The sequence below is a fragment of the Salmo salar genome, chromosome 12 (assembly GCF_965601325.2).
Source record: "Salmo salar chromosome 12, fSalSal1, whole genome shotgun sequence".
NCBI classification, from domain to species: Eukaryota; Metazoa; Chordata; class Actinopteri; order Salmoniformes; family Salmonidae; genus Salmo; species Salmo salar.
The window spans coordinates 70457943-70473747 of NC_138302.1; the positions used below are offsets into that span (position 1 = coordinate 70457943).

Sequence of the window (15805 nt, forward strand, 5' to 3'; positions counted from 1 at the left end):
GAATCGAGCCCTAAGATATGCCAGACCTCTAATTAGAGTCAATGTTGACATTTACCCTAGCCCTAGGTTCAAGTGAAATGGTTTTAAACGTACCTCAATCCAGGGATGGAAGGTGTAACTTCAACCCTAACCCTAGCCATTACTGTAACCCTAACCCTATTCATTACCCTAACCCTAAGGCCGTGATTCAATACGATCGCGGGTTATATGCATTGCAGCTTTTAAAGGCAATGTTGGGGAGATCCCTTTCACGGTAAACGCTGCATATGTCAGATCAATTGGAAATTGCCTTTAAAAGCTGCAATAACCCATGCTCGGATTTAATCTTGGCCTAACCGCTTCATGTCTACATTGTGGATATACCCTAACCCTATCCATTACCGTAACCCCAACCCTGTTGTGTTAAATCAATTCTATTAATTCCTAGATTAGTCATGGTGTTGTGTAAAATCCTGCAATATCCCAGGCGAGACAGGTCAGTTGTTGTGTTAAACCCGTTTTATTCATTCCCAGATCAGTCATGGTAGTGGACTCTATCAGCATTGAGCTATGCATACAGAAGTGTATCGCTGTTTCAGTCACACACACACACACAATTGTTTTTCTTTATTGTGTCGTCATGGACTATTTGCACATTTTATGATTCAACATTAGAAACAAGGATGATCCATCAATCTTTCCAAAAACCTGTGTCTTTTGAATTTAGTTTGACAGCAAATAGACCTAATTTCAGACAGAGGTGAGTAAATCCAGTTGTATTGCTGTGACTGTAGGTATGTAATGGTATAGATGAACTGAAGGATGTTTGTCAATTAATTAATCTAATAAAACATATTTTTATAAAATACGGAATTTCAATATATTTTTTTAAAGCATCTCGAGAAAGATCCGGAAACATTATTAAAATGACACCATAGTTATGCAATGCATATTCAGGGAATATGAGGTTCTTCTCTCATAAAAAGAGACACAACCACCTATTAAAGTCCTACAGAGGTGCACAAGAAAAGCATTCTCTTGATTGCACAGAGAAACTAGGACCATCAATTATATTGTTTTCAGGGTATTTAGATAAAAACATTCCACATACAGAACTTTTGCTATTCTTAGTTTCCCCCTTCTAACCACCACAGAGTCAAAACAGTGACACATCACATTAAGTCATCATCCATACATCTTCTCTACAGTAGTTGTGCGCTATGCAGCTGTAACAGGGAGAGAACACGATGCTTCTCTCCCATGGTCATTCAAAGGTTTACTGTGTGAGTTTGTCTCTCTTGTTGAAACTGGTCTCCTCCTCGATGGAGGAGACTTGGGACTTCTGTTTTTTTTGCTGTTTGTCCATTGTCAGGTGCAGGGTCTTCTTGTGCCATGTCAGTTTTGGGGTCGGGGACCAGTTCTCAGGGGAACCATAAGAGAAGCTGTGTGCTTGGGGACACAGCTGAATGCTCCAGCCCCTGTCAGTCTCTCTCTTACTGTATGCTAGGCTATCACTCAGATCCATTATAACGTATTCTTCTAATAAATTCATATTCATAAAATCTCTCTTTGTATACAACAAAATTAAAATTGTCTGTGGAGATTAAGGCAGTCCATCCATTTTTACAAACAAGACACAGAACTCACAAAACATATGTGAATAGGAAAAACAAAGATGAAAATGTCCCATGGACTTGATAGGCTACTGTACTCGAGTCCCTTCATATCTGTCCTCTGGAAGTTTCAATCTCTCAAAGAAGAAGTCTTGAAAAGTTCACCAAAATTTCACCCAGACACTCTTATAGTAGTCGTAGATCTATTCCCATGAAGTTCAACTAGGCCTCAGAAGCCTGGGGCTACATTTGACATTCGGCAGGCTGGAGAAGCCTGGAGGCAGAAGTTACACGTGCACTGAGGGCACACTCCTGTTGAGCACCTGAACACGCATCAGCTGTACACTGGTCATGATCTTCTTCTGGTGGCCCATCAGTGTCACCCCCAGCCTGTGTATATCCCTGTAGGACACAGAGATGGAACAAAGTCACACACATCAGTGATCACATGCATTAACACACATTAGATATGATAGACCAAGTTACTGTTAAGCACTTTATGGCAACTGCATCCAATGACATTTGGATAATGTGATAAGAGTGTGATGTTGTGAGAGTAGGACTGTAGTGTGGTGTCAGCGTGGAGCTGTGGCCTGGCCCCTTACCCTTGGTTCATGCTTATGACGTGGCCCAAGGTCTGGTAGCCTCCTACAGCAAAGTGGTCCTTGTATCGGCCCATCTTGATGGTATCCAGCCACTCATCCACAGAACTACAGCTGCTGAAGTCTGGAATACTTCTGTCCATCATGGGAGGTGTGCCTAACCTGGGGGATAGAGAGCGAGACAGAGAGAAAAGAGGGCGCGAGAGAGCGAGAGACAAAATGGAGAAAAAAATAAAAAGTGAGAGAGAGAGGAGAAAGAAAAGGTGATAGGAAAAAGACAGAGAAAAGGGAGAGCGGAGGCATGAGGAAAGAGAGATGAAAAAAGGTCTTGAAATGCAATAGCAGCTAAGGCAGAAAATCAATAGCAGTTAAAATGATAGAGAAGAGGTGGCTGCTCTGATTGCAGGATGGCTGGTTTGGCTAGATTAATACAGGGAGAAATCCTTAACACCCCCCCTTCCCTCCTCATTCCTCCATCTCCCCTTCTTCCTCCTGACATGCACCAGGGATCCGGGACCCGGGATCTGAACGGAGCGATTTAACACGGGTCCAACTCTAGCTTCAGCCGCTATTCTCTCTGCTCTCTGATTCCCAAACGATCAATGTCAATATCACAGGCTCTTATTTAACAGAGAGCGCGTCAATCAGAGATGAGCTTATTGGAAAACGAACACGGCCGTTCCTTGCTCCCCTAAGGCAACCCGTCTCCCTCGCGTCAGCCGGGGAAGTTTGGGGGAAACTTTGGGCTGTAACTTTATCCCACAGCTTATGTTTGACAGATGAGCTGAGAGTGGATTTGCAGCCCATTGTCCAGACAATGGCTCCCAAGCAATCTGTATTGCCCAGGCGATGGTGGCCTAGCAGCCTGCTCACCTGCACAGCGTGTCCATGGACTTAAGGTTCTCCGGGTTCCGGATAAGCTTGTCTAGAACCGTAACAATCTGGCAGAAGCGAGGCCTCTCGTTCCGGTCCTTCTGCCAGCAGTCCAGCATGAGAGTGTGTAGAGCACCTGGACAGCTCATTGGAGCAGGCAGCCTGTAGCCCTCCTCTACTGATTTTATCACCTACACACACACACACACACACACACACACACACACACACACACACACACACAGATATGCAGATATCATTACACACACATACAGTACATGTGTTTTTTTGTGTGTGTGTGTGTGTCCATTCCACTCACATCTCGGTTGGTGAGGTTCCAGTATGGCCTCTCCCCATATGACATCACCTCCCACATGACCACGCCGTAGCTCCACACGTCACTGGATGAGGAGAACTTCCTGTAGGCGATGGCCTCCGGCGCTGTCCAGCGGATCGGAATCTTACCACCCTGAAGGGAACAGCACCACACTAGAGCCGACACTGGCATTTCACCACGGAATAGAAAACAGAACCTGAACTAGAGAACTAGGGCTACAACAGTATTAGAACCTAGTGCATATTAGAGTTTTAGACTGTAGTTATCATGAGAGTGTGAACTCACGCTGGTGGTGTATGCTGCATCGGGATCGTCCTCCAGGACTCTAGACAGGCCGAAGTCAGACACCTTACACACCAAGTTGCTGTTGACCAGGATGTTACGAGCTGCCAGGTCGCGGTGGATGTAGCCCAGGTCTGCCAGGTAGGTCATACCCGCAGCGATGCCACGCAGCACGCCCACCAACTGGATTATAGTGAACTGACCATCATGTCTCTGAGAGGAGGAAGGGGAGAGAGGAGAAGGACGGGGTTGAGATGTAGAGAGATATTGTAGTATTCGTTACAGGCATATGGATTGAGATCTCTGATGTCAAGTCTTTCAAAAACAATTTTCAAATGTGTTCACAAGAGAAAGTAAGTGAGGGAATCTGATAGAAAGAGGGAAACTATGTGAAAAAGAGATGAAATCCATATAAAGCGTTGTTTTATGTATACAGCACATTTCAGACATGGAATGCAACGCAATGTGCTTCACAGGAAAATATACTGAACAAAAATATAAACGCAACATGAAACAATTTCAAAGATTTTACTGAGTTACAGCTCATTTGAGGAAATCCGTCAATTGAAATGAATTAATTAGGCCTTAATCTATGGATTTCACATGACTGGGAATACAGATATGCATCTGTTGGTCACAGATACCTTAAAAAAAAGGGCCTCAGGATTTTGTCACGGTATTTTTGTGCATTCAAATCGATAAAATGCAATTGTGTTCGTTGTCCGTAGTTTATGCCTGCCCATACCATAATTCCACCACCACATGGGGCACTCTGTTCACAACATTGACATCAGAAATCCTCTTGCCCACACGACGCCATATACATGGTCTGCGATTGTGAGGCCGGTGGGACGTACTGCCAAATTCTCTAAAACAATGTTGTAGGCGGCTTATGGTAGAGAAATTAACATTCAATTCTCTGGTAACAGCTCTGGTGGACCTTCCTGCAGTCAGCATGCCAATTGCATGCCAACTTGAGACCTCTGTGGCATTGTGTTGTGTGACAAAACTGCACATTTTAGAGTGGCCTTTTATTGTCCCCAGCACAAGGTGCACCTGTGTAATGACCATGCTATTTAATCAGCTTCTTGATATGCCACCCCTGTCAGGTGAATTGATTATCTTAGCAAAGGAGAAATGTTCACTAACAGGTATGTAAATACACGTATGGCAACATTTTAGAGAAATAAGCTTTTTGTGCGTAAGGAACATTTTGGGGATCTTTTATTTCAGCTCATGAGACATGGGACCAACACTTTACATGTTGCGTTTACATTTTTTTTCAGTATATATAAAAACATAAAAGCAACAAACCCTCAGGAAAGAGTCCAGAGATCCATTCTCCATGTACTCAGTGATGATCATGACTGGTTTACCTGGATGAATGGAGGGATGGGAGTAAGGGAGTGTGGGGGAGGGAGTGAGGCAGGAAGCATTATTCCACAGTAACTAAACAGGAGTAACTTACTTATTGCATTTAATTTAATTTAGCTGAAAATAAATGTAATTGCACCAAACTGAAAATGGAGTTGAATCAAATCAAAACAAATGGAATCTTACTGCGTGTTACCACTCCCTCCAGGTGGATGATGTTAGGGTGGTCAAACTGGGCCATGATTGATGCCTCCGCCAGAAATTCTCTCCTCTGCTTGTCACTGTATCCTGCCTTCAGCGTCTTCAGAGCCACCGGGATGTCTCTCTTCCCTGGGAGACGCATCCGCCCGTAACACACCTCCCCAAACTCACCTGGAGACACACACAAGCACACACACACAGTTCAGGTTGATATATAGTATATGCCTCCCTGACAAGACTATAGACTGATGTATACATTGATTGAAAAATGTATTCAAACAAAAACAAAAAAATATACACTACCGTTCAAAAGTTTTGGGTCACCAAGAAATGTCCTTGTTTTTTAATGAAAAGCATTTTTTTTTGTCCATTAAAATGACATAACATTTATCAGAAATACAGTGTAGACGTTGTTAATGTTGTAAATGACTGTTGTAGCTGGAAACGGCAGATTTTTTATGGAATATCTACATAGGCGTACAGAGGCCCATTATCAGCAACCATCACTCCTGTGTTCCAATGGCACGTTGTGTTAGCTAATCCAAGTTTAGCATTTTAAAAGGCTAATTGATCATTAGAAAACCCTTTTTGCAATTATGTTAGCACAGCTGAAAACTGTTGTACTGATTAAAGAAGCAACAAAACTGGACTTCTTTAGACTAGTTGAATATCTGGAGCACCAGCATTTGTGGGTTTGATTACAGGCTCAAAATGGCCAGAAACAAAGAACTTTCTTCTGAAATTCATCAGTCTATACTTTTTCTGAGAAATGAAAGCTATTCCATGCAAGAAATTGCCAAGAAACTGAAGATCTCGTTCAACGCTGTGTACTACTCTTTTCACAGAACAGTGCAAACTGGTGCTAACCAGAATAGAAAGAGGAGTGGGAGGCCCGGTGCACAACTGAGCAAGAGGAAAAGTACATTAGAGTGTCTAGTTTGAGAAACAGACGCCTCACAAGCCCTCAACTGGCAGCTTCATTAAATAGCATCCGCAAAACACCAGTCTCAACGTCAACAGTGAAGAGGCGACTCCAGGATGGTTCTAGGCAGAGTTGCAAAGAACAAGGACTTGTGAGGCGTCTGTTTCTCAAACTAGACAACTGTCCTCTTGCTCAGTTGTGCACTGGGGCCTCCCACTCCTCTTTCTATTCTGGTTAGAGCCAGTTTGCGCTGTTCTGTGAGGGGAGTAGTACACAGCATTGAACGAGATCTTTAGTTTCTTGGCAATTTCTCGCATGGAATAGCCTTCATTTCTCAGAACAAGAATAGACTGACAAGTTTCAGAAGATAGTGCTTTGTTTCTGGCCATTTTGAGCCTGTAATCGAACCCACAAATGCTGATGCTCCAGATACTCAACTAGTCTAAAGAAGGCCAGTTGTATTGCTTCTTTAAATCAGCACAACAGTTTTCAGCTATGCTAACATAATTGCAAAATGGTTTTCTAATGATCAATTAGCCTTTTAAAATGCTAAACTTGGATTAGCTAACACAACATGCCATTGGAACACAGGAGTGATGGTTGCTGATAATGGGCCTCTGTACGCCTATGTAGATATTCCATAAAAAATCTGCCGTTTCCAGCTACAATAGTCATTTACAACATTAACAATGTCTACACTGTATTTCGGATAAATTTCATGTTATTTTAATGGACAGAAAATGTGCTTTTCTTTCAAAAACAAGGACATTTCTAAGTGACCCCAAACTTTTGAACGGTAGTGTATGTACGGTATATTTCTCCTTTGTGCTTTGAAAAGTCCCGGAACATGTCATTACATGTCTTTCCCTTTCCTCTTCTGTGTCTTATCAACAACTGCCATTCTAAAGGTCATTGTTAACAGACGTGATTATGACGCCTGTGTGTTGCCATGTCCTGCTGTGGCAATATGATGTTAGTATTCCCTGTGTGTTTGATTGATAGCCCCATGCGACGCTCTGATTCCACTGTGCCATCCCTCTCTGCTGCACACCGCAGCATTTACGTCAGCCAATGATTTTCAGTTTACCTGAGCCAATGATTTTCTCCAGTTTGATCCTGGAAGCTTCAATTTCTCTGGCGAACTCATGGACGGCCTGGCAGGGGTCCTCATAGGTGTGTGGGTCGATGTAGAAACGTGCGTCTGGGAATGACACTAAAATAAACAACATTAGCATCTGGTCACATACCACTGGATGGAAACAATATGCTTCATATGAGAGAGAGAGAGAGAGAGAGAGAGAGAGAGAGAGAGAGAGAGAGAGAGAGAGAGAGAGAGAGAGAGAGAGAGAGAGAGAGAGAGAGAGAGAGAGAATATGCCATTTAAAAATATGAACTTGGATACCCACATAAGCTTTGCAAGCATCTCTCAGAGAGAGAGAGAGAGAGAGATCATTTCTACCTGAACAAATCTGAATCAAAAGGGAAGTGAACTGTATACATTGAGGATGAATATTATTACCACTGGAATGAAGACTAGGAAGGGAAATATAATAAATAGACTAATAATAATAATACAAACGCACCATGGCCATTCTGGTAGTGCATCTTCTCCTCATCAGAGTCCTGGAAGGCCTTGCTATAGCCACAGTGTCTTTATCACAAACACACAGAAACATGTAAATGTCACTATGGGTAGGACAATGATAGGGATATGTTGTGATGCTGTTTTCTACTTTGTATTTCCAAGTCTTCTCTGCTGTATGGTTTATATAGAGCATCACGGTGTATGTTAAAACTCTTCAGTCTCGTCATAGCAGTTAATTCACTCTAAAAGGCCTTTTTCACATGTAAATCTTCAGAATAGTTCAGAGTCTAGACACGTCTCACTGTTTTCCTCTCTTTCTGTCTTCCAGCTCCAAACGAACTCGGCTTGAAAATGTTAACAAGTTGGAAATAGTTATACGCAATTAAATCAATTATTTGTGGAAGAGTTGTAGACCCCAGAAGAGGGAATTGAAGGAGAGGGATATGTAAAACACATTTGCATTGTTACTTAACCAAAATGAATTGCCATTATAATTAAACTGACTGTTTAGAACACTGAGGGATAATAAGAACTGGAGACGGTATCCAAAATGTCTGCCTGTTGTTTTCAAGGTAATCTACTCACTTTCACATATCCCGATTCACGGACCGTCTACTGTATATCCGAGTTGCGTCCTGTTTATACGTACCAACATCACATGTGCACTAGCACTCAGTGCGCACAGGGAGCAGCGACATCATTACGTCATCCAAAAATATGGCAGACATTGGATGAATTAAACATTTTAATACAGTATCTTCGGCTGTGAGTGATGAATGTTTTTTTGTTGCCTCAATTATTATGTTAATAATTAAATGGATATTTTGTGCACAAAGGTGATGACTAAAGTGACTTAATAGGAATTTTCTAATCTGACTTCTCTATGTGGCCATGTATGGAAACAGTCTTTCTGGGGCGGGCGTCAGTTAAACTGCAGTATTGAAGCAAAACTGTAGGAGCAGTGGAAACCTTGCTTCTAGACAGGAACCCTGGCCCCTTGGTTTAGAATTACAAAACTCAGCTGGGTCTGAACATTTCCTACGCAGAAACTCTGTGAGATGACTTGACTTTCCACTGTAAACGCAGGCTGTAATCTAGAGTGAGAACTCCTCTGTACTAATTAAAACCATTAGTGGAACAACGTTAGAGAGATTATCTCAATATGTTTCCTGTTTGATGGACATATCACAGTGCTGTTGGGGTCTGAGGTTGCAGACAGACACACCATGGAAACAGTTACTGTAGCATAAGAGCCTATGGGGTTTAGAGGTGATCATATGGATTTCAATGCATAAGGTTATAGAACATCACAGGCAGATAAAGAACAACAAAAAAATGCTAATATACACATTAACCCTACTATTAATGAATCCTATGGAGATGATGGTAACATTTACTTGAACCCTCCTTGAGGTAGTGTAAAAAAAAAATCCCACATACATATGTGAATGACGTAGAGTCAGAGAGGACTCGTCCACATCACGGGTAGTGGTGTAGTGTAAGAAAGGGTTGCCTTGCCGTTTCCTGCAGATGACGATGGCCAGGAAGGTGACGAGGCCAGAGACCAGGACCATACAGATCCAGATGATGGTCATAGTGTCGTAGCGCAGAGGAACTGGACACACAACAACACAACCAGTTAGTGTCAGTGTGAGAGAGTGTGTGAGAGAGAGAGAGAGACAGTGTTTTTGAGAATGTGTGTGAGAGAGAGAAAGTGAGAGGGAGAGAGAGACAAAGACAGTGTGTGTGTGTGTGTGTGTGTGTGTGTTAAAACGTGAAACGTGTGTGTGTGAGCGTGCATGCGGGTGTGTGTGTGTGTGTGTGTGTGTTCTGTGCTCTTTGAGGCTTGAGGCTTGGATCAGCAGCAGATTTCCTGACAGGGGTGACCCTCACACAAAGCACAGATCAATAACATTAAGGGATTGTCTGAAGACTTCCTGGTCCCACCGACAATGATGGCTCTTTAACCAGTAGCATGCTGTGCTGTCTGGGTTAACATACACTAACTCCCCTGTGGCTGACAGGTTTACACAGTAGTCCACATATCTACCAACAGAAACTTCTATCAAGCCTCTCTATAGTTACTAGGAATGTGTACAAATACAGTACTTGTGCATCGCTGGGTGGGCCCAGCTGGGTCGTGCATCGCTGGGTGGGTCCAGGTGGGTCGTGCACCACTGGGTGGGACCAGGTGGGTCGTGCATCACTCAGATAGGTGGTGTTGGGTGAGGTGCGTTTTCACCCATAGAAAACAATGTGTTTTGAAACCTCAGTGTTTTGTTGTTTTATTGATGGTCACTGTTCCATGGTGCTCTTCTCTGATTATCTTACTTGCTTTCCCGGTCTGGATCTCCACGTTCTGGCTGAAGCGTCCGCAGCCTGCCGAGGTTCTGGCCCGGACCTGGAAGATGTACCTGGTACCGGGCTTCAGACCAGACACCCGGGCCGTGGTCCCCTTGGCTTTCAGGGTGGAGTAACTCTGCTGCTCCTTATCCTGGTGGAGGAGAGAGGTTAGGGAGGAGGAGAGGAGGGTAGGAAGGGGTGGAGGACAGGAGAGATGTGATAAAGGCTGTCTATACAAAGCTGTGTTTACATTTCTGACTAACATCCACCATAGCAGTAACCTCAGGAGTTTGGCCAAATGAAGACATTAACACAGCAGCCACACTAATCTGTCTGAACTATCTAGATGTGTGTGTTCATGACACTATTACTTCACTCTATACACACACACTCCCCTGTCTCCAGGGACCACTCTGCTGTGGGGTGTGATGTGGTATTTACATATGCCCTGGTCTGGTGTGTGTGCCTCCTGTGCTGGTCAGATCACTCTTACCCCATTAGCTGTGTGTCAGAGCATGCAGAACAACACAGCAATTAGTTTGTCTCCCTCCGCTTTCAGGCTTACCCACACGCTCACTGCCACTGTCACTTTCACCTTTCAGCCCAGATCAGTCCCACCCACACACAGTATTTATCTACTGTACCTTCTCGTAGTATTTGACGTCATACTCCAGTATGACTCCGTTGGGCTGGTCTGGTTCGTGCCACAGCAGAGTGACACTATTCTGACTTGCGTTCTCTTGACGAATCGCAATTACCTGGGAGGGGGCTGAACAGGAAGCAAGAAACAGGAAGTACACAGACACATAAATGAATAGAGAACCAGAACAGACATGTAAACAGCAATACAATCCAATAGAGATCATACAGGATAATGTAACCTACTGTAGCTGTTGAGATGTTGTTTTTAATTCTAGGTAAACTGTATTTCTTTTCTATGTAAATTGACCTTCATGAATAAAATGTTATGTAATAAATCCAGAAAGGTATCCCCTACCTGCCTGGTTCGTAGTGATGTTGACAGAGGCGAAGGGCGGCGGCTCGTTGCTCAGGTGAGTCACTGCATTCATCGCTAGGATGCGGAAGGTGTAGTTGGCGTGGGCAACCAGGTTTAGAACAGTCACCCAGGGTTCGGTCAGAGAGCTCTGCCGGGGAACGAACCTCACCGGGACCACACTGGCACGGTCAACTGTCCCTCCACCCCCTCCTCCCATCCCCCCTCCTCCACTGGTCGTCCCTGCTGTACAGTCCTCACACTGCCCCCCCTCCCCAGAACACTTCTGACAGAGCACACTGTACAGCAGGTCACTGCGACCCCCAGAGTCCAGCGGTCGCCCCCACTCCAGATTCACTGACGTCCCGTTAACTGAAGATATCACGTTTACTGGAGCTGTTGGGGGGCCTGAGGAGAGGAGAGATAGAAAAAGAGAGGGAAGAGAAGAATTAGAAGGGAGGAGAGAAAGTTACGTTTTCACATGTTTTTTTCTTGCCTATCACCTGAAAAAGTTGGATGTGCTTCTATTTTCTCGTTCAGAAATTAAAATAGTTTTTATAGATAATTATGCCTAAATCACCCAGGGCATTCAGAGAGATAGGTGCAGGATGCAGCATGTAGGGGTGTTGTGTGTGTGTGACGTACGTGTGCAGGGTGCAGCAAGGGTGTCGGTGGGGGCTCTGTAATGGCTGGAGTCACAGGGGCAGGAAAGGGCAGCTCTGGTCTCTGAGTGGCTTTGTAGAGGACACTTCCCACACAACCCATCACCTGCTACTGGCTTATAGAAACCCACCTCACACGCTGCATGGGGAGAGAGGAGGAGGGGAGAGGGGTGGAAAAAGGGGAGAAGAGAGGGAGAGGGGTGGAATTAGGGGAGAAGAGAGAGAGAGAGAGAGAGAGAGAGAGAGAGAGAGAGAGAGAGGATATGCCATTTTAAAATATGCTTTGAAAATATCAGCTTTGGTCTACCACACTATTTCTACAGCAACCCCAACAGTCAATATGTAATTGGAACCCTGCATAAAAGCACTGACTTGAGAGAAGGGGGAGAAGAAAGTTAGACTTTTTCACACACACATTTGGGCCAAAGAGGCTGTGCACTGTTGATACTCCCGTAGGGAACATTAGAATCTAGACCACGTTTCAACCTTATTCAGCACACGTACTACATATTCACTTTCAACTCTGCACTGATGAATAATACAGGCTCCTCTGATAAATATATTCTCTTTAGAATGCAGAAACAGGGTATATAGAGCTGTGGAAACAGAAACTTTATAATATATCTGGCAACATCATGGGTTCATCTTAACTGCCTCCTCAGTAAAAATGTCAAAAGGTTTGGCAAAATGTCTCTTATAGGTTAAGGATGACCTTCTTATAACCTTATTTTGACCATTGGCTCCAAAGAATATATAGATCAAAACATGTGTATTACACATCAAAATGTCAAAGCTTTAGTAGTATAGTTGTATTGTTCAGCACTCAATGTTGTTGATGATATTTCGTTATGCCTTTCCATAATTTATGAGTCTCTAAATACGTCTTCAATTTCCAATGAACCTTGACATGTAAGAGTGTCAGTAGCATACTGATAGTGTATACCATCTGGATTACACACACACACACACACACACACACACACACACACACACACACACACACACACACACACACACACACACACACACACACACACACGCACACACGCACGCACATACACATTGAGACACACACACATACAGAGACACACACACTGTCTGGATCACAACCAGATTAAAAGGCAGGGGCTGATATCGCACCTCTCTTTCACCGTCAGTGTCCCCCAAGGAACCAGAAACTACTTCTATTTGCAATATTTATCCCAGACTGCTTTCTCTCCTCCCTTTTATCCCGTTAATCCCACCATCCCTTGATGTTTTTTGTGAAGCTCCTGAGTTGAAAAGCAGGTCAGGATAAACATCGGAACAGCTCGCTCATCAAGGAGGGAGGCTGCTGACACTTTGAAGTCTCTGACAGATTTACCAGCTAGCACACTCAGCAACACACACACACACACATGCACTCACACACACATGCATACACATTTAGCAATAACGATAATGCTATACACATGACACACAGCACATGCACCCAAGAACACACACACACAAATAATGCAACAAGTAAAATTATAAACTTGGTAACACACACACACATAAAGGATAATTGAAAGGAGGGCTGGTGTGGATGACCCCTGATGACCTTTCAAACCTGACTCACATTGGTCTGGCACTCTGAATAAAGTGAGGAAATGAGAGAGAGAAGAGAAAGAGAGGGAGAACGAGAATGGAGAGACTAGAGACAGCGCACTGTGTGTGTGTGTGTGTGTGTGTGTGTGTGTGTGTGTGTGTGTGTGTGTGTGTGTGTGTGTGTGTGTGTGTGTGTGTGTGTGTGTGCGCGTGTGTGTGTGTGTGTGTGTATTGTGTGTGTGTATTGTTTGGCACGTCAGAGCCTGTCAGCCCAGTGCTGCCGATGCAGGAGTATTTGCATTACAATGAATCTTAATGGCTGTGTGCTGGCTTTGTGTGCTGACCTTGATTTATTCTCAGTATAAGTGGGTAAATAAACAACAGGGTATAGAAAGAGGAGTTGGGAAAGAAAATCACAGACTTGAGGAGACTGAGGGGGAACGGGACTGGAGGAGAGTCTTCAGTGCCACCTGGTCTTCTGGCAAAAGGTGTTTACTGACATACTGTACATAGCTTTAAACAACATTGAGTTAGTCAAAAGCTGGTGTGGCCAAACTCAAGCAATTTAGCCAGGCACATGTACATGCACGCTTTCGAGTTCTCTTCTGGGACCAAACAGCGGTAACTAATAAGCAGGTAAGACTGCCATGCTGGTAGGAGTGATGGATGATTGTGTCAGTAAAGTCATGTGGAAATGGGCCACTGGTGTCTGGTGTGAATCTCTCCAAACTCCAAACTCCTAGATGAGGCCTGTGTCCCAGTCTCTGAGTTACTAATCTGACCCCATGCTTGAGGCTTTAGAATGATACACTACACCCTCTACGGCTCTGGCCACAAGTACTGTATTGCACTACATAGAATGGAGAGTCATTTTAAATACAGACATAGTCTCAAATGAGATGTCCCGCTTTCAATTTAGATAAGCCTTATTGATTCAATGACTGAATCTGTCTAGGTACTGCTCAGAGCCAAATGACTGTGGACAGCGGAATGGATGGAGGGATGGATGGATTGTTGTGGAGTGATAGAGAATGGATGGATGGGATTGTTTTCCCTCAATGGGGGTCAGTAAAGGACAAAGAAGCTGTGATCATTTCATTAAAACACAACCATTTCACTCATACATTAATATAACAGTCGACAGCAGAAACAAATTCTGAAGATATTATATTTGAAGGTAGACTGGACCGTAAAAAATTAATTGTGTGTCTTATTTAACTGGGGCGGCAGGTAGCCTAGTGGTTAGAGCGTTGGGCCAGTAACTGAAAGGTTGCTAGATCGAATCCCTGAGCTGACAAGGTAAAAATCTGTCGTTCTGCCCCTGAACAAGGCAGTTAACCCACTGTTCCTAGACCGTCATTGCAAATAAGAATTTGTTCTTATCTGACTTTCCTAGTTAAATAAAGGTAAAAAAAATAAAAGAATCTCTGTCAATTTTATCAATATCATTTAATTTTAAAAATTGTCACAGTAACTGTGTCCTGATATTAGAGAGTAGGCTAAATATTTAAATGCTTTATCATTTTGGCATAAACATTAGACCAGGTAGAATTACCGTATATACTGTACATGCAGGTGGTAAAATTGCATTCTGGGTGGAAAACAAAACCAACACTATTAAAACAGCCCATTAATAACGTATACTATACGCTGGTGTTAGAAGCAATTGTGGCAGCAGTACTCTGACATTAGAGCATGACTTCATTTCACCAAGAGCTTTGCATTCCCCTGAAGAGAAATGACACATCTGAAATTGTCCAAGTGGAAAATATTTGTTTATCCCAGAGGCTGAAATATGACCAGAATATATCTGTAGAATCACTTTCCCAGCTAATTAAATGTCCTAAGTATAATAAACAGAAACACAATAAAACCAACAACTTAGAAAAAGGAGGAAAGAGAGAAACCTTTTTCTTTAAATGGCAACACAATTTTCAAAGAGTGAGAAAATGTACAGACATAATCTGATGCACAGGCCAGGAGAGTAGGCTACAGTAATTACTGATAATAGCCCACCCGATAACTCCTGCTTTCCCAGTAGGTTTAAATCAATGGCATTGATAAAGTCATCACAAAAAGAGTGCTACACCGATCTAAACGTGTTTTCCTTTGAAAACGCCTCGTAATTACAAATCAAACTAGACCAATGCATGGTGGGTAATGAGCATTAAACTGGTGTTAATTATCCGATTGAATGGCTGTCACCATTCAACCGTGTCTGATGGAACAGAGTGGAGACAGAGATGGAATAGGTGTAACAGGAGGAAGAGAGAGAGAGAAAGGGGTAGAAGACCGAGAGAGTGATATAAAGAGAGAGGTGAGAACAGTCAGAAAGAAAGGAGCGAGAGGTGCACAAGAGGAGGATGAGGCGGAGAGAGAGAGAGAGAGAGAAACTGGCTAGTTTCAATACCTTACAAACAAAAGGAGACTTTCAAAGCAATGTAGGGAGAGAGAGTAGACTAATGCCTG

General features: G+C 43.4%; 1 protein-coding gene across 1 annotated transcript in view; it reads right to left on the reverse strand.

The window, feature by feature from the left end:
- Positions 1–480: 480 nt before the first annotated feature.
- epha8 (eph receptor A8) overlaps positions 481–15805 on the reverse strand; it is a 101993-nt gene continuing 86668 nt past the window's right edge. Inside the window, exons 6-19 of the mRNA XM_082959273.1 lie at positions 11751–11906; positions 11109–11513; positions 10756–10880; positions 10100–10262; positions 9287–9383; positions 7767–7834; positions 7271–7396; positions 5247–5432; positions 5001–5062; positions 3690–3899; positions 3387–3536; positions 3068–3258; positions 2198–2356; positions 481–1994 (exon numbers count right to left, since the gene is read on the reverse strand). Coding sequence (XP_082815399.1) covers positions 1880–1994; positions 2198–2356; positions 3068–3258; positions 3387–3536; positions 3690–3899; positions 5001–5062; positions 5247–5432; positions 7271–7396; positions 7767–7834; positions 9287–9383; positions 10100–10262; positions 10756–10880; positions 11109–11513; positions 11751–11906 — 2213 coding nt within the window. The 3' untranslated portion in view covers positions 481–1879. The remainder of the gene's footprint in view (positions 1995–2197; positions 2357–3067; positions 3259–3386; positions 3537–3689; positions 3900–5000; positions 5063–5246; positions 5433–7270; positions 7397–7766; positions 7835–9286; positions 9384–10099; positions 10263–10755; positions 10881–11108; positions 11514–11750; positions 11907–15805) is intronic.